The sequence below is a fragment of the Lipophrys pholis genome, assembly GCF_963383615.2.
Source record: "Lipophrys pholis genome assembly, chromosome: 11".
In the NCBI taxonomy this organism is placed as follows: Eukaryota; Metazoa; Chordata; class Actinopteri; order Blenniiformes; family Blenniidae; genus Lipophrys; species Lipophrys pholis.
Window position 1 is genome coordinate 2155120 of NC_137631.1, and position 23843 is coordinate 2178962.

At 46.6% G+C, this 23843-nt stretch overlaps 2 protein-coding genes across 3 annotated transcripts; both read left to right on the plus strand.

The window, feature by feature from the left end:
* The first annotated feature begins 3241 nt into the window (after positions 1-3241).
* Positions 3242-10216, plus strand: LOC308117067 (troponin I, fast skeletal muscle-like). Of its 2 annotated transcripts, XM_080475709.1 has the most exons (7): positions 3242-4083; positions 5135-5167; positions 6959-6998; positions 7701-7829; positions 8278-8367; positions 8773-8946; positions 9899-10216. In XM_080475709.1, exons 2-7 carry the CDS (start codon positions 5160-5162, stop codon positions 9974-9976), a joined length of 519 nt encoding a protein of 172 aa, XP_080331835.1. In that variant the 5' UTR covers positions 3242-4083; positions 5135-5159; the 3' UTR covers positions 9977-10216. The 2 variants fall into 2 exon arrangements, with proteins under 2 accessions (XP_080331835.1, XP_080331834.1); XM_080475708.1 differs by lacking the exon at positions 3242-4083 and having other exon boundaries at positions 5044-5167.
* A 2587-nt stretch (positions 10217-12803) lies between these two features.
* LOC308117070 (troponin I, fast skeletal muscle-like) lies at positions 12804-23267 on the plus strand. The gene is made up of 7 exons (XM_080475713.1): positions 12804-13060; positions 13917-13949; positions 17461-17497; positions 18054-18182; positions 20417-20506; positions 20573-20746; positions 22820-23267. The coding sequence occupies exons 2-7, from the start codon at positions 13942-13944 to the stop codon at positions 22895-22897; spliced, it is 516 nt and encodes a 171-aa protein (XP_080331839.1). The 5' UTR covers positions 12804-13060; positions 13917-13941; the 3' UTR covers positions 22898-23267.
* Positions 23268-23843: the final 576 nt, after the last annotated feature.

Here is a 23843-nt window from a genome sequence, read left to right on the forward strand (position 1 = left end):
AAAAAATAAACTCCACCCAGAAGACTCCTGGACCTTCTGGTCCTGGTCCTGGTCCTGGTCCTGGTCCCAGTCCTGGCGGTCCTCAAGAGGCGATCCAGCAGCAGCCAATCAGAGCTCAGGTCTTCTTCACTTCCTGTTGATTTCACATGAAGCTGCTGGTTCTAAAGGGGTTCTGGCTGCTGATGGGTCTGTCTTGTTTTCCAGAGTCTGTGACATCATGATAACCTGAAGACTTTCAGTCTAGAGCTCTGAGTACTTTCAGGTAAAGTATTAAAGTATTTTCTGCTGTTTTTGAACTTTTGTACTCTGGGATTAGTTTCTTCAGCTTCAGAGGAGATGAACCGTCTTGTGATGAAACCTCTATCAACTTCAATATCATCATGTCATTACTCATCTGATACAATAGTCATCTGATACTTTACTCACCTGATACATTACTCACCTGATACAATACTCATCTGATTAAAAAAACCCGACGTGATACATTACTCACCTGATACAATACTCATCTGATAAAATACTCAACGAATAATACTAACATGATACATTACTCACCTGATACATTACTCATCTGATGTGTTACTCATCTGATACAATACTCACCTGATACATTACTCCCCTGATAAAATACTCCCTGGATACATTACTCACGTGATACAATACTCATCGGATAAAATACTCACCTGGTGGAATACTAACCTGATACAATACTCACCTGATACAATAGTCATCTGATAAAATGCTGAACTGATACATTACTCACCTGATACAATACTCATCTGATAAAATATTCACCTGATACATTAGTCAGCTGAGACAATACTCATCTGATAAAATACTCACCTGATACATTACTCACCTGATACAATACTCATCCGATAAAATACCGACGTGATACATTACTCACTTGATAAAATATTCACCGGATGGAATACTAACCTGATACATTACTCACATGATACAGTACTCACCTGATATATTACTCACCTGATACAATACTCATCTGATAAAATACTCACCTGATGCAATACTAACCTGATACGTTACTCACCTGATGCAATACTAACCTGATACATGACTCCCCTGATAAAATGCTCACCTGAAACATTACTCACATGATACAATACTCATCAGTTTCCATACTCACCTGATACAATACTCACATGATATAATACTCACCTGATACATTACTCACCTGATACAATAATTACCTGATATAATATTCACATGATAAAATACTCACCTGATACATTACCCACCTGATACACTACTGACCCGATACATCATTCACCTGATACAATACTCACCTGATACATTACCCACCTGATACAATACTCACCTGATACATTACCCACCTGATACAATACTCACCTGATACATGACTCCCCTGATAAAATGCTCACCTGATACATTACTCACGTGATACAATACTCATCTGATACACTACTCACCTGATACAATACTCACCTGATACAATAATCACCTGATATAATATTCACCTGATACATTACTCCCCTGATATCAGTCATTACCCATCTCATATGCTTTATTGACTGAGATTGATTGATTGATTGATTGATTGATTGATTGATTGATTGATTGATTGATTGATTGATTGATTGATATTTATTGTTTAATTTCCTCTGATTTTGAAAGCCCTATGATGTGAACAAAGTTACTCAGTATTGGCTCAGTACTTGAGTAGGTTGCCAGTCATGTTCAAGTACTTGATTACCTTTACTCAGTTAATGTTTTGGACGTCTGCTCTTTACTTTTACTTCAATGGCAGCGGCCTGAAACAGCGAGTGTGCAGTGTGATGGTTCAGTGAAATCATCTCCTCAGGTTCGTTGTGCTGCTCTGAAACCAGCAACATGACAACGTCTGCAGTGGAACAGCCGGACGTTTCGCTTTCTGACAGTCGACTGGACAAGGAACAGCGTGAAAAAACAACTGACACCAACTGAAACTGAACCTGAACTGAACTGAACTGACACCAAACCGAACTGAAAATGAAGTGAAACTGAACTGAAACTGAACTAAAACTGAACCGAACTGAACTGAAACTAACCTAAACTAAAACGGAACTGAAACCAAACCGAACTAATGCTGAACTGAAACTGAACCGAAGTGAAACTGAACTAAAACTGAACTGAAACTGAACTGAAACTAAACTTGAAACTGAACCGAACTGAAACTGAAATGAAACTGAACTGAAACCAAACCGAACTAAAATTGAACTGAAACTAAATTGAAACTGAACTGAAACTGACCTGAACTGAACTGAACTGAACTGAAGCTGAACTAAAAATGAACTAGAACTGATCCGAACTGAACTGAACTGAACTAAAACTGAACTGAACTGAACTGAAACTGAACCAAAACCAAACTGAAAGTAAACTGAAACTGAAACTGAACAAAAACTGAACCCAAACTGAACTGAACTGAACTGAAACTGAACCAAAACTGAACTGAACTGAACTGAAACTGAACCAAAACCAAACTGAAAGTAGACTGAAACTGAAACTGAACAAAAACTGAACCCAAACTGAACTGCGCCGAACTGTAACCGAACCCGTGGCCCACTAGCAAAGGTCCAGACCGAGCCGGGCGCTTCCTGAAGTACTGCCCTCTTAGAGTTTGTCTCTGGGATCAGAGCAGATGTTGCCTTTGCACCAGCAGAGGTCAGCAGAGAGCCTCAGATCAACTAGAACCCCAGAGTCCAAATCAAAGTGTTTTCCATCAGAGATCAATGTCGACCGCTGAGTCTTCACTCCCTTTTCGTTATTTGCACACTCACCGTTAAATTAATGATTGTATGTAATTATAACTCTTATCTTCTCCTGAAAACTAATCAAATTCATGTTAATTCATGCTAATTCATGCTAATTCATGCACATTGAGATGTTTCAACTCCTTCCACCCTGGAAGTCTTTCTGATCCACTGATCTCAGTCCGCATCCGATACCGAATATAATGGTACTTCAAAGTATTCAGACTAAGAATAGAATAGAATAGAATAGAATAGAAATACTTTATTAATCCCGGACGGAGATTCTTGAGGCTCAATTACAAAACGCTCATTCAGGCAGAATTCAGTCGGATGTTTAAAGAAGATGCTAAAATGTTTGTTTGGCAGTCGTTGAGCTGACTGTCATGCTAACATGCTACTATGATAACATAATAACATGCTACCATCCTACCATGCTAAGGTGCTACCATCCTACCATTCTATTGTGCTAACATACTAACATGCTACAATGCTAACATACTAACGTACTAATTGCTAAAATGCTAAAATACTACCATTATAACATGCTACCATGCTAACATTCTACCATGCTAATATGCTACTATGCTAACGTGCTACAATACTGACAATCTACCATACTGACGTGCTACGATGCTAACATTCTACCATACTATAAAGCTGCCACGATGCTAACATGCTACCATACTAAGATGCTGCTATCCCAACATGCTACACTGTTGACATGCTACCTTGCTATGATGCTAACATGCTAACATGTGACCATGGTAATATGCTACCATGCTAACATGCTATGATGCTAGGATCCTACCATGCTACAATTCTGACATGCTACAATGATAACATGCTACCATGCTACCATGCTAACATGCTACCATGCTAACATGAGAACAACAAGGAGCCTTCAGACAGGAACAACAGCAGAAGCTGCGATGGGCTTCTCAAGCTCCTAAACTGATCAGAAGCTGTGACAGGCGGCCGTGTTGTTCTCAGCGGTGGTCCCACACATCGCCCCACGCACCACTACCACGCCGCACATCGCATGACTGTTGAGTAACAATTTCTTTGTTTGGGGAGGGGAACCCGATCGCCCTGGGCCAGTTTTCCTGTGGCAGAAATTTACGAGGTTCCTGGTAGAGTTGCGGTTGGTATTTCTGGAGCCTGCCGGCCGATTGGTCTGAAGTGGCTCTGCTACCATAAAGAGGGCTGAGTTTCCTGCTGAGCCAGCACTTCACACCCTATATACCCTGTTTAATCTGTACTGTTCAGGACTTGGCAGTATCTCCCCCCTTCGTCCTCGGCCTCGTCACGTTCGGTAGGTGCAGCTCTCTCGTCCCGGGGGGTTTGGACTGCCTTTTGGCAGGTGGGACGTGGGTTTGTTCTGCACAGGTGACTTTCATTCTGCATGTGTGACCTCTGACCTCTGAGGCTGTGCAGTAGATAGTCGGGATTAATGGGATTAATGAGATGAACAGGATTAACGGGTTTACTGACGGACTCTCAGCTACGTGGTGACACTATATGGAGTCAAGTTTAAGTGCAGACTTGTCAGGAACATGTTGTTATTGTGATTTCACTGTGTTTGATGCTGGTTGGTCTCTGATCTGTGGATTTGTACTAAATTAATAATCTTGCAATTTAAAGTAAATCATTCCTGCATGAAAATTTAAGAAAAATGAATATAATTACATGTAAAATCCCAAACAAACCAATTTTTATGAAGACAAAGCTTTTTCAAAAAGAATGAATTTGTTGCCTGTTGATATCGTTTGGCAACATCTTTGGATTCACTCAGTTGCTCTGGCAGCTTCTCACTGTAGAGTTCTACTTGACTTTGTTTATTTGTTGGTACCTTTGAGAAGCTTTTCACAGATTGTGGTGTTTAGAATGGATGTCTGTGGTTTGTGGCGACGATCGAGCTTCAGCCAAGCGTCACATTCCTCCGGGATGTTGGAATCCGGCGTTAACTGCTGTCACCGCGTGCTTGGCGCTACATTTGGTTCCCCTGCTGGTGACATTTTGTGCAAAGCTCTGTGTGTAACAACCTGAATTCCAGGCAGAATGTCTTCAGGGGGGTGAGGAGGTGGGGGTAAGTTGGGGGGTAACTGTTGGGGCACTGGGGCCCGAGGCATCTGACCCCTCCCGTCCAAAATTAGCTGGTTTGTGGTCGCAGTGAGACCAGTTTTCCACATGATCGTGAAACGTATTGCATTTCTTGTCAGAGGTCAAAAGGTACATGATCGATATCGGGGGGTTGGAGGTGGGGTGTGGGGGGTGGGTGGGGGGTGTGTGGTGGGGAGTGTTGGGGGCTTTATGTGCGCTGTCTGCTCGGACCTGACTGGAAATGATTATCTGTCTCTCACCAGGGTGCGAACATCACAAACAGCCAACATGTCTGAGTAAGTGCAAATCTTTTCTTCCTCTTAATCTTGAACGAAGCGTGAAACCCGACTCCTCCTCCTCCTCCGTCTCACGGTGGAACTCGCTCCGCCGCCCGATCCGCCTCCAGACTGACTCAGCTCCCCAACTGTCAGATGCTTTTAGGGTCTCGTGACACCGCGACAGGAACTCCACCACCAAGACCAAACAAACTGTCCATCAGGAACAACTGATCACAGTGGCCCAATGTCAATATTGAACCATGACTATTTCTCAATTATCAATGTGGAGGCCAAATATCAGATTATCAGTATGGAGGCCAAATATCAGATTATTGGCTGGATGGACGACAGTTCTGATCAAACGAAAGATTTTAAAATTAAAAAACTGAAAATGTACAGAAGTGTCTGATTGAGTTCTTATCAGGTTGATCGTCTGCTTTTCGTTCAATACTAAAGATTAGAAGTTCGATGAGATGATGAGATGGTCAGTGTTTGGTTCCTCCTGCTCGTCCAAACCTCCGACAGCCAGAAGGTTAATCTGCTTCTTCGGTTCTGCCGAGCTGCAACAGTTGTTGCAGTAAAAGTTGCCTCTGAGTTTCTCAGAGGAGTGATCGTGTTACTTCTGTGTGTGGGAGATGTGAACACATGTGAAGCCCAGTTCAGTGTGAAGGTCAGCATGTGGCAGCAGCTGAGCGGAGAAACTCCCTGCAGCAACCTGCCCTGCCCATGGAGGCGCTAGCTTTAGCTTTAGCTTCAGCATTCAAACACCAACAGACAATAACTCTCCTTCTTATGAAGAATACCTTAATGTAAGAATCAAGATCATACTGAGCAACAAGAGTCCAGAGAAATGCTTTTCTAATTACATTTTCTTTTTATGTTCGCTACACACATGAGGCAGTCAAAGCCATGAGCCTAGCATAGCACACGAGGAGATGGTACTTTGGTCATTCAGTAGTTTGATAAAGAGAAACTGTGATAATGGTGTCGGCGATCTCACCTACGCTAACGTTGGAGCCCATTAGCCTAGCCTAGCCTGGAGAAAAAAACAATGCTAATGCCAATTTCACAAAACCAGAACGACTGATAAAAGCTATAACTAGTGGCTAATTAGCATAACTTAGCACAAAGAAGACCTCTTATTTCAGGTGACATCACATTTTGATTAGTTATGCTATTCATGGTAACTGAAGTGTCACTGAGTTAGTCGGCGAGCCAAAGATAAAGATGGACAAATAAAAAGCAAAAGCTTGCTAATGCTATCATATTAGCCACAGATCAATAAATCCTTCAGATACTCTTGTGATGTTTCTGACGTTGTGTTAGCTTAGCTTAGTGATTCTGTTGTCAACATCTGTTGTGCTGGTTGTCATGGTTACACCACACTACACTGTTGTGCCGGTTACCATGGTTACACCACACTACACTGGTGTGCCAGTTACCAGGGTTACACCACACTACACTGTTGTGGCGGTTGTCATGGTTACACCACACTACACTGTTGTGCCAGTTACCATGGTTACACCACACTGCACTGTTGTCCCAGTTACCATGGTTACACCACACTACTCGTTATTGTTGATGTTGAGAAATCTAAAGATTGAAAAAAGAGGGTTAATGTGTCGCTAACAGATTAGCATTAGAATGTTAGAAACAATCTAATTTACTGATCAAGTATATTATATTTCATTCTATCCTGTTTGCAGCAAATTAAAGTTGAAATTGTAAAATGTATGTTAATGTTTTTAAAGTGTTTGTTAATGTGATTAAAGCTGAACAATGTGGTAACCAGACTGTTTCTGATCTCAGAGGAAAGAAGATGACATCCAGCCGCCGGCATCACCTGAAGGTGAGAATCAAATGTCCTCATGGTGTTTCCTGTCCACCAGCTTCCTGTCCACCAGCATCTTGTCCACCAGCTTCCTGTACACCAGCATCTTGTCCACCAGCTTCCTGTACACCAGCTTCAGCAGCTTCCTGTCCACCAGCTTCACAAGCTTCCTGTCCACCAGCTTCAGCAGCTTCCTGTCCACCAGCTTCCTGTCCACCAGCTTCACAAGCTTCTTGTCCACCAGCTTCCTGTCCACAGCTTCCGGTCAACCAGCTTCACCACCTTCCAATCCACAGCTTCACTAACTTCTTGTCAACCAGCTTCACCAGCTTCCAGTCCACCAGCTTTATCAGCTTCCTATCCATAGCTCCACTAGCTTCCTGTTCACCAGCTTCACTAGCTTCCTTTCCACGGCTTCACTAGTTTCCTGTCCACCAGCTTCACTACCTTCCTGTCCACCAGGTCCACTAGCTTCCTGTCCACAGCTTCACTACCTTCCTGTCCAGCATGTTTGCTAGCTTCCTGTCCACCAGCTTCATTATTTTCCTGTCCACAGCTTCATCAGCTTCCTCTCCACAGCTTCATCAGCTTCCTGTCCACAGCTCCACCAGCTTCCTGTCCACAGCTCCACCAGCTTCCTGTCCATCAGCTTCACTATTTTCCTTTCCACCAGCTCCACCAGCTTCCTGTCCACAGCTCACAGTTTTCTTTTTGCTGTAGAGCCTGATGCTGCAGATCGCCGCCAGCTGGCTGGAGCAGGAGAAGAAGGACCTCCAGGGTGCTAAGGATGCCTACATGAGCCAGAACTGTCCAGACCCGGACATGAGTGGAGACCAGGCCGCCCTCATGGTGAGGACCTGCAGAACCAGGCCCTGCAGAACCAGGACAAGTCACTAATTTAATGTAATCTAATGTAATCTAATGTAATCCAATCCAATCCAATCCAATCTAATCTAATCTAATCTAATCTAATCTAATCTAATCTAATCTAATCTAATCTAATCTAATCTAATCTAATCTAATCTAATCTAATCTAATCCAATCCAATCTAATCTAATCTAATCTAATCTAATCTAATCTAATCTAATCTAATCTAATCTATTTGGCTCGGATCGAATCTGATCTGATCTGATGTAAAGTAATCTAATCGAGGGGGACAGAGGAGTAATGGTAACGTCCTCTTCCTCATTGAGATGAAGGCAGCGTCCTCTTCCTCATTGAGATGAAGGCAGCGTCCTCTTCCTCCTCAAAGGGAAGCAGACTGAGAGGAACTAATGTTGTGCTGGTGTTTCTTAAGGAACTGTGCAAGAAGCTGCACCAGGCCATCGACAAGGTGGATGACGAGCGCTACGACTCCGAGGCCAAAGTCACCAAGGCGGACAAAGAGGTAAAGCTGCTGCAGCTTCCAGGAGGGTAAGGGTTAATGGTAAGGGTTAATGGTAAGGGTTAACGGTAAGAGTTAATATTAAAGGTGAATGGTAGGAGTTAATGGCATGGGTTACCGGTAAGGGTTAATGGTAAAGGTTAACGGTAAGAGCTAATATTAAAGGTTAACGGTAAGAGTTAATGGTATGGGTTACCGGTAAGAGTTAATGTATGGGTTACCGGTAAGGGTTAACTGTAAGCATTAATGGTAAAGGTTAATGATAAGAGTCAAAGGTAAAAGTTAACAGTAAGAGTTAATGATCTCATGGTCCAGTATTTCCGGCAGTGTGATTACTTCCTTCGCCTCGTTACTGTCGCCCTCTGGTGGATGTTCTTGGTAAGAGGATGAACGCTTGTCTCCTGGTAGATCGAGGATCTGAAGCTGAAGGTGGTGGAGCTGGCCGGTGTGAAGAAGCCGGCGCTGAAGAAGGTGCGCATGTCGGCTGACGCCATGCTACAGGCGCTGCTGGGAGGGAAGCACAAGGTGACCATGGACCTGAGGTCCAACCTGAAGCAGGTCAAGAAGGAAGTGAAGGAGGAGGTGAGGAAGCACACAGCGAACAACGTCTTCATCACTATTTGTGGAGTTTGTGGAAACCGCTTCATTCAGAATCACCCAGTCTGATGAAACTAAAGGCCATTTTCAAGAGTGATGGAAGAGCTGGGTAACCCCGACCTTGACCTCTGACCTCTGTCCGTTGACTTCTGTGTGTTGACTTCTGACCTCTGTCTGTTGACCTCTGTCCATTGACCTCTGACCTCTGTTGACCTCTGCCCGTTGACCTCTGCCCATTGACCTCTGTCCATTGACCTCTAACCTCTGTCTGTTAACCTCTAACCTCTGTCTGTTAACCTCTGACCTCTGTCCGTTGACTTCTGTGTGTTGACTTCTGACCTCTGTCTGTTGACCTCTGACCTCTGTCCGTTGACTTCTGTGTGTTGACTTCTGACCTCTGTCTGTTGACCTCTGACCTCTGTCCGTTGACCTCTGTCTGTTGACCTCTGACCTCTGTCCGTTGACTTCTGTGTGTTGACTTCTGACCACTGTCTGTTGACCTCTGTCCATTGACCTCTGACCTCTGTTGACCTCTGACTGTTGACCTCTGCCCGTTGACCTCTGCCCTTTGACCTCTGTCCGTTGAACTCTGGTCATTGACCTCAGTCCATTGACCTCTAACCTCTGTCTGTTAACCTCTAACCTCTGTCTGTTGACCTCTGACCCTTGTCAATTGGCCTTTGACCTCTGTCCCATGAGCCCTGTCCATTGACCCCCGAGGCCTGACCTCTGTTTGTTGACCTCTGACCTCTGTCCACTGGCCATCTGAAGGTTTAGATTCTCGTCGTGGTGCTCATGCTCAGTTTGCGCTCCAGCTGCTCGTCTCTCGTCTCCATGGTTTCGAGCGGCGAGCGACTGGGCAGCGCGAGGTGTTCCTAATGAAGTGGCTGACGTCCGCCCTGTGGTTGGTGTTGACGGCTCTCCCGGTTGCTTCCAGTCCACAGAGGCAGTCGGCGACTGGCGTAAGAACATTGAAGACAAGGCTGACAGGAAGAAGATGTTCGAGACCTCCTAAGAGCCTCCACGGCAGGAAGATGGTGGCCAGATGAGCTCTGAGCCAATCAGCTCCTCCCCCTCAGGCGTTGCTCGGCACCAGGGCGCCGGCGTTTTTTCACTACTTTCTTTTTCCTTTGTGACGCGGTGAGAGACTGAACCAAACTAATGGTCCATATTAGATTCCTGGCAGACAAACATCACTTCAAAATGTACAGCTTTTCATGCAAAAAATAGAAATAAACATTTTAAAGTAACCAGGAAATTGTTTGCTACTTTTATCCTGGAGTCTCTGGAGCCGCTGTGGCTCGTCAGCTGGTCATGGCGTTGCCCCAAAGCTTCGCTAAATATACATACATACATACAAATATACATATATACAAACACCTTAATTTATAGAATATTGTTCAAAGGCTTCCCTAGCTGCGCACCGACAATGGTTCAGAGAACAACAAATACATCAAAGCTGTTAAAATAGCTGAGAATGTGCTCAAAGAAAGAAAAGGCTAAAATAGCTCGAAACGGCTAAAAGGGCTAAATTTATGAAATCAGCAAAACTCAGAACAGATCAGAATCTTATAATATCTACCATAGAGCCTATTCTCATGCTATGCTAACAGTTGTCATCGTGTGATTCGCACTGTTCCACACTCATTTTATGATTTCAGTTGTTCTGTAAATAGCCAGCTAACAGCTATCAGCATCCGCTTTCGCCTCGGAGACGATAAAACCAGCTAGCAGCTGTTAGCTCGCAGGAAGCCCCAGAGTCGAGCGCCGGACTGAAAAGATTTAAGATTTTTAGCAATTCACTTTTCTTCTTACTCAACTTCAAGAGTCAAACCAATGCTATGCTAGAAGCTAAAATCATGCTATTGCAGTTTCTCACAGTTGTTTGACTAGCTTCGCTAAAATACGTCACTTACGCTATGCTAGCTGTTAGCTTACTGCTGACATTTAGACGAGACCTGTGACACTATTCTTTATGGAAGTAACATCACAGGATGCAATGTTAGCATTGTAGCATTGTTAGCCTAAGCTGTAGCGTATATGGGTCTGATCCAAATGCATCATGGGTATTTCTCTTAAACAGCTGACAAGGAGTCTTGATTTCATGAATTGATACAGAAGCTTCTTCGTCGTCTTGATGAGAATCCAAACTTGAATTGAGAAAATCTCCCTCGTTGGATTGTGACCAGCGGTGGTTGTTAGTGTTCTGGTGGAGGATGTTGGTGGATTGTGATCAGCGGTGGTTGTTCTGTTGGAGGATGTTTATGGAATGTGATCAGCGGTGGTTGTTCTGGTGGAGGATGTTTATGGAATGTGATCAGCGGTGGTTGTTCTGGTGGAGGATGTTGGTGGAATGTGATCAGCGGTGATTGTTCTGGTGGAGGATGTTGGTGGATTGTGATCGGCGGTGGTTGTTAGTGTTCTGGTGGAGGATGTTGGTGGATTGTGATCAGCGGTGGTTGTTCTGGTGGAGGATGTTGGTTGATTGTGATCAGCGGTGGTTGTTCTGGTGGAGGATGTTGGTTGATTGTGATCGGCGGTGGTTGTTCTGGTGGAGGATGTTGGTTGATTGTGATCGGCGGTGGTTGTTCTGGTGGAGGATGTTGGTTGATTGTGATCAGCGGTGGTTGTTCTGGTGGAGGATGTTTATGGAATGTGATCAGCGGTGGTTGTTCTGGTGGAGGATGTTGGTGGAATGTGATCAGCGGTGATTGTTCTGGTGGAGGATGTTGATGGAATGTGATCAGCGGTGGTTGTTCTGGTGGAGGATGTTGGTGGATTGTGATCAGCGGTGGTTGTTCTGTTGGAGGATGTTTATGGAATGTGATCAGCGGTGGTTGTTCTGGTGGAGGATGTTTATGGAATGTGATCAGCGGTGGTTGTTCTGGTGGAGGATGTTGGTGGAATGTGATCAGCGGTGATTGTTCTGGTGGAGGATGTTGGTGGATTGTGATCGGCGGTGGTTGTTAGTGTTCTGGTGGAGGATGTTGGTGGATTGTGATCAGCGGTGGTTGTTCTGGTGGAGGATGTTGGTTGATTGTGATCAGCGGTGGTTGTTCTGGTGGAGGATGTTGGTTGATTGTGATCGGCGGTGGTTGTTCTGGTGGAGGATGTTGGTTGATTGTGATCGGCGGTGGTTGTTCTGGTGGAGGATGTTGGTTGATTGTGATCAGCGGTGGTTGTTCTGGTGGAGGATGTTTATGGAATGTGATCAGCGGTGGTTGTTCTGGTGGAGGATGTTGGTGGAATGTGATCAGCGGTGATTGTTCTGGTGGAGGATGTTGATGGAATGTGATCAGCGGTGGTTGTTCTGGTGGAGGATGTTGGTGGATTGTGATCGGCGGTGGTTGTTAGTGTTCTGGTGGAGGATGTTGGTGGATTGTGATCAGCGGTGGTTGTTCTGGTGGAGGATGTTGGTTGATTGTGATCGGCGGTGGTTGTTCTGGTGGAGGATGTTGGTTGATTGTGATCAGCGGTGGTTGTTCTGGTGGAGGATGTTGGTTGATTGTGATCAGCGGTGGTTGCTCTGGTGGAGGATGTTGGTGGATTGTGATCAGCGGTGGTTGTTCTGGTGGAGGATTTTGGTTGATTGTGATCAGCGGTGGTTGTTCTGGTGGAGGATGTTTATGGAATGTGATCAGCGGTGGTTGTTCTGGTGGAGGATGTTGGTGGATTGTGATCAGTGGTGGTTGTTCTGGTGGAGGATGTTTATGGAATGTGATCAGCGGTGGTTGTTCTGGTGGAGGATGTTTATGGAATGTGATCAGCGGTGGTTGTTCTGGTGGAGGATGTTGGTGGAATGTCATTAACGGTGGTTGAGAAGCGTCTGCAGTGGGATCAGTGCTGTGCTCTTGAGAGCGCCAGCGCACTGGGAGGGTGGTGGTTTGCAGCGCAGGAATGGCTGGGGTGTATTTCAGGATCTCGCCGGCCCATTGGTCTGACTGGGAAACCATCTCCATAAAGAGGATGTGGGCATTTTGCTGAGGCATCGCCACCCTGCATATATACCTATTTCATTTTTCACTGCCGCTGTCGGCTCTGCCAGAGTCTCCTTTTCTCCCACCAAGTGTGTGAGTCGTCTTCCTCCTCCTCTCCATCGGTGAGAAACCCTCTTCTCCTTCCTTTTTGCACCTTTTTCTTCTTCTTCTTCTTCTTCTTCCTCTTCCTCCTCCAGCTTCTCCTGCCATCAGCATCTTTTATCCGCCGTTACTCGCAGACTTAAGTCGCGGTCGCTCCACCTCTGACCCCGCCGACATCTCCGCCGTTTTTCCTGTGATTTGACCTTTTCCCCCCGACCGGCCTGAATTTACGAGCGCTCGCATGGCGGCTCAACGCTTCTGTTTGAAGCTCGGCGTAGAAAGTGACCGTGAGTGAGTGAACGGAGTCTTAAAGCTGTCAGCTGTCAGGGGTTTTTTTCAACTCGCCTGGTTTGACGGTTCTGCTGTCAGGACCTTCACTACTTCATCCTCAGTCTGACAGCCTTCTTCTTCATCATGTCGATGTTATTCCATTATTTTGTCTCTATTTTTTTGTGTTTGAAAGTAAATCTGTGTGATGGAAAATATTTTAAACCGAAAAATAACTCCAAACTAATGAAATCAATTAAATTGAATGTTAAGAAATGAAGTAATAAATCTAAAAAAAAAGATTGTCGCCGGTATGTAAGGTCAGCGAGGCTCAGTCGGGTTCAGTTTTAATGGATGTTACCGTGTAGTTAATGATACTTTTCATAAATTAACCGCCGACTCAGTGCTCATAAAAACGCCGACACCCGATCCCGACGTCCCAGATTAGTTCGGCCGACGTCGCTCATCTTCTCCGGCTGTGGCGTCGGATCGCCTTACCGCCAAAATATGTCCTGCCTGCGTGGCGGCGCTGGAAAATGCTGATCTCAGAGAATCTGGAGAAGAAGCCTGAACAGCCGGAGCTCAGCGTCTCTGTGTCTCTTCATCCAGGCTGTCAACCGCCTCCACCGCCAACATGTCTGAGTAAGTCCCGGCACCGCGCTCCACCTTACACCTCCACCGCCTGACACCTCCACTGCCTTACACCTCTACCACTATACGCCGCGCTCCGCCTTACACCTCCACCACCTTACACCTCCACCGCCTCACACCTACACTGCCTTACACCTCCACCACTATACACTGCGCTCCGCCTTACACCTCCACCACCTGACACCTCCACTGCCTTACACCTCCACCGCCTGACACCTACACTGCCTTACACTTCTACCACTATACGCCGCGCTCCGCCTTACACCTCCACCACCTTACACCTCCACCGCCTGACACCTACACTGCCTTACACCTCCACCACTATACACCGCGCTCCGCCTTACACCTCCACCACTATACACCGCGCTCCGCCTTACACCTCTACCACTATACACCGCGCACCGCCTTACACCTCCACCGCCTGACACCTCCACTGACTTACACCTCTACTACTATACACCGCGCTCCGCCTTACACCTCCACCGCCTGACATCTCCACCACCTTACACCTCTACCACTATACACAGCGCTCCGCCTGAAACCTCTTCCACTATACACTGCACTCTGCCTTACACCTCCACCGCCTGACACCTCTACCACTATACACCGCGCTCCGCCTTACACCTCTACCACTATACACCGCGCTCCGCCTTACACCTCTACCACTATACACTACGCTCCGCCTTACACCTCCACCGCCTGACACCTCCACCGCCTTACACCTCTACTACTATACACCGCGCTCCGCCTTACACCTCCACCGCCTGACACCTCCACCGCCTTACACCTCTACTACTATACACCGCGCTCCGCCTGACACCTCCACCGCCTTACACCTCTACTACTATACACCGCGCTCTGCCTTACACCTCCACTGCCCTACACCTCCACCACTATACACCGCGCTCCGCCTTACACCTCCGCCGCCTGACACCTCCACCGCCTTACAATTCTACCACTATACACTGCGCTCTGCCTTACACCTCCACCTCTATACACCTCCAGCAGGTACAGTCAATTAATCAGTTGTTGGAGAACGAACCAATAACGTCATCTACGTAAGTGTATCCATCACAAATTGTGCAGCTCTTATTGTGAAGGCTAACTCTTCACTGGACAACATTTACACATCTTCTTAAATGGACACGATCAGAGTCTACATTCACACACAAACATCTACACACGAGATCTTTTTATAGCGGAAGGCGACTTTTTTTTTTAACAAAATGTGAAAATGAGTCTGATCAATAGTTGATGTTGATTTGTCGGTTTCTTCTCCGCAACTTTTCAGGGTTAATCACGTTTTCTCTTTAACGCCCCTCCCCCTTCCTCTGATTGGCTGAACAGATACTGAGACAACACCATATAAGGAAGTCCAGCTAGTTACAGTTCAGTTCCTCCATTTTTCTCACATCACTTCTTTACAAACCCAGTGGCCTCATCGATCGGAATGTTAAACTTCATTTACGTCAAAAACATTGAAAAGGTCCAATCTTCTCTGTCAGACGCCGATCGGATTGTTTCTTCCTACTTCCTGTCCCACCGCATCGTTCCTAATAGAAGAGCGCCCCCTTCGTAGCAGAGTTCTAAGTTGGACTCGGGTTCGACTCCCAGCTGAGACACTTTATTGTTTTGATCAACTGGAACCTGTTAATGGATGGAAGAGCTGCAGCGACAGGCGGAGAACCGCTCTGGTTCTTCACTGATGCTCATGTAATGATCGCATTTTAATAAATGTCTTAACAGGCGCTCACATGTTCCCAACATCCGCTCACATGTTCCCAACAGGCGCTCACATGTTCCCAACAGGCGCTCACATGTTCCCAACAGGCGCTCACATTCCCCAACAGTCGCTCACATGTTCCCAACAGTCACTCACATGTTCCCAACAGGCACTCACATGTTCCCAACAGTCACTCACATGTTCCCAACATCCACTCACATGTTCCCAACAGTCGCTCACTTGTTCCCAACAGGCGCTCACATTTCCCAACAGTCGCTCACATGTTCCCAACAGTCACTCACATGTTCCCAACATCCGCTCACATGTTCCCAACAGTCGCTCACATGTTCCCAACAGTCACTCACATGTTCCCAACAGTCGCTCACATGTTCCCAACAGTCGCTCACATGTTCCCAACAGGCGCTCACATGTTCCCAACAGTCGCTCACATGTTCCCAACAGGCGCTCACATGTTCCCAACATCCGCTCACATGTTCCCAACAGTCGCTCACATGTTCCCAACAGTCACTCACATTTCCCAACAGTCGCTCACATGTTCCCAACAGTCACTCACATGTTCCCAACATCCGCTCACATGTTCCCAACAGGCGCTCACATGTTCCCAACAGTCGCTCACATGTTCCCAACAGGCGCTCACATGTTCCCAACATCCGCTCACATGTTCCCAACAGTCGCTCACATGTTCCCAACAGGCACTCACATGTTCCCAACAGTCACTCACATGTTCCCAACATCCACTCACATGTTCCCAACAGTCGCTCACTTGTTCCCAACAGGCGCTCACATTTCCCAACAGTCGCTCACATGTTCCCAACAGTCACTCACATGTTCCCAACATCCGCTCACATGTTCCCAACAGTCGCTCACATGTTCCCAACAGTCACTCACATGTTCCCAACAGTCGCTCACATGTTCCCAACAGTCGCTCACATGTTCCCAACAGGCGCTCACATGTTCCCAACAGTCGCTCACATGTTCCCAACAGGCGCTCACATGTTCCCAACATCCGCTCACATGTTCCCAACAGTCGCTCACATGTTCCCAACAGTCACTCACATTTCCCAACAGTCGCTCACATGTTCCCAACAGGCACTCACATGTTCCCAACAGTCACTCACATGTTCCCAACATCCACTCACATGTTCCCAACAGTCGCTCACTTGTTCCCAACAGGCGCTCACATTTCCCAACAGTCGCTCACATGTTCCCAACAGTCACTCACATGTTCCCAACATCCGCTCACATGTTCCCAACAGTCGCTCACATGTTCCCAACAGTCACTCACATGTTCCCAACAGTCGCTCACATGTTCCCAACAGTCGCTCACATGTTCCCAACAGGCGCTCACATGTTCCCAACATCCGCTCACATGTTCCCAACAGTCACTCACATGTTCCCAACATCCACTCACATGTTCCCAACAGTCGCTCACTTGTTCCCAACAGGCGCTCACATTTCCCAACAGTCACTCACATGTTCCCAACAGGCACTCACATGTTCCCAACATCCACTCACATGTTCCCAACAGTCGCTCACTTGTTTTCAACAGGCGCTCACATGTTCCCAACAGTCGCTCACATTTCCCAACAGTCACTCACATGTTCCCAACAGGCACTCACATGTTACCAACAGTCGCTCACGTGTTCCCAAAAGATGTGCCCCATGGCTTGCGCTGTGCGTCTATTGGGAACTATGTGCTATCTTAATGTTTTGAGGGTGAATATAAAAGATGACACCTGTAACTTTTCTCGCCGACAGCAAGAAGCTGACTTCCAGCCGCAGGCATCACCTAAAGGTAAACTAACAAACCCACTTCCTGTCTGACCCTCTGAACTTCCTGTCTGACCCTCTGAACTTCCTATCTGACCCTCTGAACTTCCTGTATGACCCTCTGAACTTCCTATCTGACCCTCTTAACTTCCTGTCCGACCATCTGAATTTCCTGTCTGATCCTCTGAGCTTTCTGTCCAACCCTCTCAACTTCTTGTCTGACCCTATGAACTTCCTGTCTGACCCTCTAAACTTCCTGTATGACTCTCTGAACTTCCTGTCTGACCCTCTGAACTTCCTGTATGACCCTCTGAACTTCCTGTATGATCCTCTGAGCTTCCTGTCCAACCCTCTGAACTTCCTGTCTGACCCTCTGAACTTCCTGTCTGACCCTCTGAACTTCCTGTATGACCCTCTGAACTTCCTGTCTGACCCTCTGAACTTCCTGTCTGACCCTATGAACTTCCTGTCTGACCCTCTGAACTTCCTGTCTGACCATTTGAACTATTGTTTTAGACTAACTTCATGTCTCCATAACATTTCATGTTTTCACGCTGGTTCATGTTCCGATGCCGTTCCAGAGCCTGATCCTCCAGATCGCTCAGAACTGGATCGAGACAGAGAAGAAGGAGAATGTGGCGGCTAAAGAAGCCTACATGGCCGAGCATTGTCCCAACCCTGACATGAGCGGAGACCAGGCTGCTCTCATGGTGAGGATATAGCTACTCACTAATACTCACTCAGCACTACTCACAGACACTCACTAATACTCAACCTTGCTCAACACTACTCACAGATACTCAACAATACTAAACACTGCTCAACACTACTCAAAGATTCTCACTAATACTCAACACTAGTCAACACTACTCACACATACTCACAATGACACAGCACTACACTACACTACTCTATACTTCTTTACACTACACTTCTCTACAATACACTACGCTACACTACACTACACTATAATTCTCTACACTACAGTACACTACACTACACTGCACTACACTACACTATACCTCTCTACACTACACTATACTTCTCTACAATACACTATACTTCTCTACAATTCACTACACTACACTATATTTCTCTACACTACACTTCTCTACAATACACTACAATTCACTATACCTCTCTGCACTACACTACACTATACTTCTCTACACTACACTACGCTTACACAACACAACACTACACTATACTTCTCTACAATACACTTATCTACAATACACTACCCTACACTACACAACAATGCACTACACTGCACTACATTCTACTACACTACACCACACTAAACTACAGTAGACTACACTATAATACACTACACTACTCTACAAAACACTACAATACACTACACTACAATACATTCCACTTATCTATAATACAATAGACTAAACTTCTCTACACTATACTACACTACGCTTCTCTACAATACACAACACTACCCTACACAACACTACACTAAGGTACACTACATAACACTACACTACACTACACTATATCTCTCTACACTACACTATACTTCTCTACACTACACAACACTACAGTACACTACACTACAAAACACTATACCTCTCTACACTACGCTACACTATACTTCTCTACAGTACACTACACTATACCTCACTACACGTCACTACACACTACAGTATACTTCTCTACACTACATTACACTACACTACAGTAGACTACAATATACCTCTCAACACTACACTACACTACACTACACTACACTACAGTACAGTACATTACATAATACTACACTTCTCTACACTACACAACAACACACTCCACTCCACTGCACTCCACTCCACTATACTTTACCTCTCCACAATACACTACACTACTGCACACTACACTTCTCTAAACTACACTACACTTTACCTCTTTACACTAAACTACATGACACTTTACCTCTTTATACTACACTACAATACACTACACTATACTTCTCTTCAATAGACTGCAGTACAGTACACTACACTACATTACACTAAACTACACTACACTACACTACACAACACAAAAATACATTACATTACACTACACACACTACACCACACTACACTACACTGCACAACACTACACTACGCTGCACTACACCACACAACACACAATACACTACACTACACTACATTACAATACACCACACTACACACACTACACACACTACACTACACTACACTACACTACACGACTTTCCTCCAGTGCAGAGTGAATTCCTCCAGTGCAGAATGAATTCCTCCAGGGCAGTTTGAATTCCTCCATTGCAGAATTAATTCCTCCAGCGCACAAGGATTTCCTCCAGCGCACAATGAATTCCTGCAGTGCAGAGTGAATTCCTCCAGCGCAGAGTGAATTCCTCCATTGCACAATGAATTCCTCCAGTGCAGAGTGAATTCCTCCAGCACAGAGTGAATTCCACCAGCGCACAATGAATACCCCCAGCCCAGAGTGAATTCCCCCAGCCCAGAGTGAATTCCCCCAGCCCAGAGTGAATTCATCCAGCGCAGAATGATTTCCTCCAGCGCAGAGTGAATTCATCCAGCGCAGAATGATTTCCTCCAGCGCAGAATGATTTCCTCCAGCGCAGAGTGAATTCCTCCAGCGCAGAATGATTTCCTCCAGCGCACAATGAATTCCTCCAGCGCAGAGTGAATTCCTCCAGCCCAGGGTGAATTCCTCCAGCACACAATGATTTCCTCCAGCGCAGAATGAATTCCTCCAGCGCAGAGTGAATTCCTCCAGCGCAGAATGAATTCCTTCAGCGCAGAGTGAATTCCTCCAGCGTCGAGTGAATTCCTCCAGCGCAGAAGGAATTCCTCCAGCGTTGAGTGAATTCCTCCAGCGCAGAGTGACCCAGAGCAGTGAGGCCAAGATTTAGAGCTTCAGGATCCAGAATCATTGAAAGTCCTGGGCTGATGCCGTCTGTCTGCAGGAGACCTGCAAGAAGCTCCAGGCCATCATCGACAAGATAGATGAGGAACGCTACGACATCGAGTCCAAAGTGCAGAAGGCCGACAAAGAGGTAAACCTTGTCTGGTCACCTCCAGAACCCAAAGACAGAACAGGAAGTCATTCTGCTCTCCTCCAGATCGAGGACCTGAAGATCAAGGTGGTGGACCTGAGGGGCGTGAAGAAACCCGCCCTGAAGAAGGTCCGCATGTCGGCCGACTCCATGCTGCAGGCGCTGCTGGGCTCCAAGCACAAGGTCACCATGGACCTCCGGTCCAACCTCAAGCAGGTCAAGAAGGAAGTGAAGGAGGAGGTGAGTCTGCAGGGGGCAAGGAGGAGGTGAAGGAGGAGGTGAAGGAGGTGAAGGAGGAGGTGAAGGAGATGAAGGAGGAGGTGAGTCTGCAGGGGGCAAGGAGGAGGTGAAGGAGGAGGTGAAGGAGATAAAGGAGGAGGTGAGTCTGCAGGGGGCAAGGAGGAGGTGAAGGAGGAGGTGAAGGAGATAAAGGAGGAGGTGAGTCTGCAGGGGGCAAGGAGGAGGTGAAGGAGGAGGTGAGACTGCAGGGGGCAAGGAGGAGGTGAAGGAGGAGGTGAAGGAGATAAAGGAGGAGGTGAGTCTGCAGGGGGCAAGGAGGAGGTGAAGGAGGAGGTGAAGGAGATAAAGGAGGAGGTGAGTCTGCAGGGGGCAAGGAGGAGGTGAAGGAGGAGGTGAAGGAGATAAAGGAGGAGGTGAGTCTGCAGGGGGCAAGGAGGAGGTGAAGGAGGAGGTGAAGGAGATAAAGGAGGAGGTGAGTCTGCAGGGGGCAAGGAGGAGGTGAAGGAGGAGGTGAAGGAGATAAAGGAGGAGGTGAGTCTGCAGGGGGCAAGGAGGAGGTGAAGGAGGAGGTGAAGGAGATAAAGGAGGAGGTGAGTCTGCAGGGGGCAAGGAGGAGGTGAAGGAGGAGGTGAAGGAGATAAAGGAGGAGGTGAGTCTGCAGGGGGCAAGGAGGAGGTGAAGGAGGAGGTGAAGGAGATAAAGGAGGAGATGAGTCTGCAGGGGGCAAGGAGGAGGTGAAGGAGGAGGTGAAGGAGATAAAGGAGGAGGTGAGTCTGCAGGGGGCAAGAAGGAGGTGAAGGAGGAGGTGAAGGAGATGAAGGAGGAGGTGAGTCTGCAGGGGGCAAGGAGGAGGTGAAGGAGGAGGTGAGTCTGCAGGGGGCAAGAAGGAGGTGAAGGAAGAGGTGAAGGAGATGAAGGAGGAGGTGAGTCTGCAGGGGGCAAGGAGGAGGTGAAGGAGGAGGTGAAGGAGGAGGTGAAGGAGATAAAGGAGGAGGTGAGTCTGCAGGGGGCAAGGAGGAGGTGAAGGAGGAGGTGAAGGAGATAAAGGAGGAGGTGAGTCTGCAGGGGGCAAGGAGGAGGTGAAGGAGGAGGTGAGTCATAAGGGGGGCAAGGAGGAGGTGAAGGAGGAGTTGAAGGAGGAGGTGAGTCTCTGGGCACAGTACTGTAACTATTTACAGTACACTGTACTGTGTACTCTAACTATTTAACAGTTGCAGTACAGTGTAACTTGTACAGAAAGTTGGAAATATTTGGACAAACTGAAGTGAGAGGCTTCAACTGATAACGTGTGAATGAACGAACGAACGAACGAACGAACGAACGAACGAACGAACGAACGAACGAACGAACGAACGAACGAACGAACGAACGAACGAACGAACGAACGAACGAACGAACGAACGAACAAAGTACTTTGAGATGAAATGAAGGAATTATTTTCATGTTTCCTACTGAAGCAATTCAGTGAAGTTGGTCAAAATGTTTCTAACTAATTTCTTGTGTAGTTGATAGAATTCCCTGACAGTTAAGTACAAACTACAACAAGCAAACAGTATGATGTCACAATAAGAACTTTATTCAAATACCACTTTGAGAACCGTTGCTCACTAAGAACTTCCTCAGTCAAAACAGAAGTCAGCCGAGGCATGAGGACCCACGGAACCCATAGAATGAAAGACCAATATTTACAGGCCAAAACTCTGCAAAATGTGCAATACTACTGCAGTACTACTAAGAGACGGAACTTATCTGAAAATAATGGGGCATCATGCAGAGTGACAACAATTCAGTGGCACATAAAAACTAGTTCAAATACTTTGTGTTGAAAGTATCACATCAGCACGAAACTTTCATTCATTCACTCACATTTTATACTCACATTTTATACTCACAGTCCGTCCAAAGTACTGTAAACAACTGCAGTCAAAACTCCTTTGAAACTGTAAACGTGATCCAACAAACACCTCCACCTCAGCCACAGACTGTTCTGCTGTAATTCGCCGTGCGAGAGCAGTGAATGTAATCAGAGTAATCAGATTACATGAGCGGGCGTGTCGTTGTTTCTCTGTGCAGCCGACAGAAGCCGTTGGCGACTGGCGTAAGAACATCGAGGACAAAGCCGACAGGAAGAAGATGTTCGAGTCGTCCTAAACGTCTCCTGAGGCTGAACGGCGGCTGGTCGCCTGCCGGGCAGGAAGCTCCACCCGGGGGAGGGGCTTCTTTTGGGGGTTTTTTGCACTGTGCTTTAAGGGGGGGGGGTGGGTGGGGGGAGGGGGGTGTCTGCTGGTTCACACATCAAGTCTTTAAATCCACAGGTTCATCCAGTCACACACAAACAACCATGTTGAAATCCATCCATCCATCTTCTCCTGCTTAACGTTTCCGGGTGGTGGGGGTGTCAGTCTGAGCACCGTCACCCAGATCACGTCGCACCAATTAAGAACCTTCCGGCAGGTGGTGAGCCCAGGGGAAGGTGGCGCCCGGCGTGGGGACTGTTCAAATACAATAAAGTCAAATGTGGAAGAAACAACTTGGGTGTTTGTCTTTTTCTTGCATTTTGTTCTCATGAACATCAACGTCTTCCTCCATGGATTCATGTTGTCACCAAGGCTCCGTCGGCCCATTGATCAGCTTTCACAGATTAAAGCCGTCGATGATGAATGGACAAATTATATTTGGGGTGCATCCTAATGGTCTCTTCTATCTCCTAACAGTGCCTCCTATCTCCTTTCCTATCCACTTCTCCTTAACCCAGAAGTGTTTAAGTGGCGGACATGATAAGGAGTGTTGGAATTCTCACTAAGCTAAGGAAAGGAGGCTCCTTCAGCCTCGGAACCACTGATGTTTCCCTTAGAACCTCCTTTAGCCTTGGAACCACTGATGTTTCCCTTAGAATTTCCTTTAGCCAAGGAACCACTGATGCTTCTTTTAGAACCTCCTTTAACCTAGGAACCACTGATGCTTCTTTTAGAACCTCCTTTAACCTAGGAACCACTGATGCTTCCTTTACCAAAGGAGACCAGCTCATGTTCCCCCACAATTCCTTGCGGCGACAACATTTAAAGGAACCCGCTCATCGGAGCGTTCAGGGAAACTC

Bases quoted from the DNA above. Each gene is read 5' to 3' on its own strand.
- LOC308117067 (XM_080475708.1), top strand. From the start codon at position 5,082: ATGTGCGCTGTCTGCTCGGACCTGACTGGAAATGATTATCTGTCTCTC. The intron at 5,168-6,958 runs GTAAGTGCAAAT...TTCTGATCTCAG, and splicing joins CAAACAGCCAACATGTCTGA to AGGAAAGAAGATGACATCCA. The intron at 7,830-8,277 runs GTGAGGACCTGC...GTGTTTCTTAAG, and splicing joins GAGACCAGGCCGCCCTCATG to GAACTGTGCAAGAAGCTGCA.
- LOC308117070 (XM_080475713.1), top strand. The intron at 17,498-18,053 runs GTAAACTAACAA...ATGCCGTTCCAG, and splicing joins GCCGCAGGCATCACCTAAAG to AGCCTGATCCTCCAGATCGC. The intron at 20,747-22,819 runs GTGAGTCTGCAG...TTCTCTGTGCAG, and splicing joins AGAAGGAAGTGAAGGAGGAG to CCGACAGAAGCCGTTGGCGA.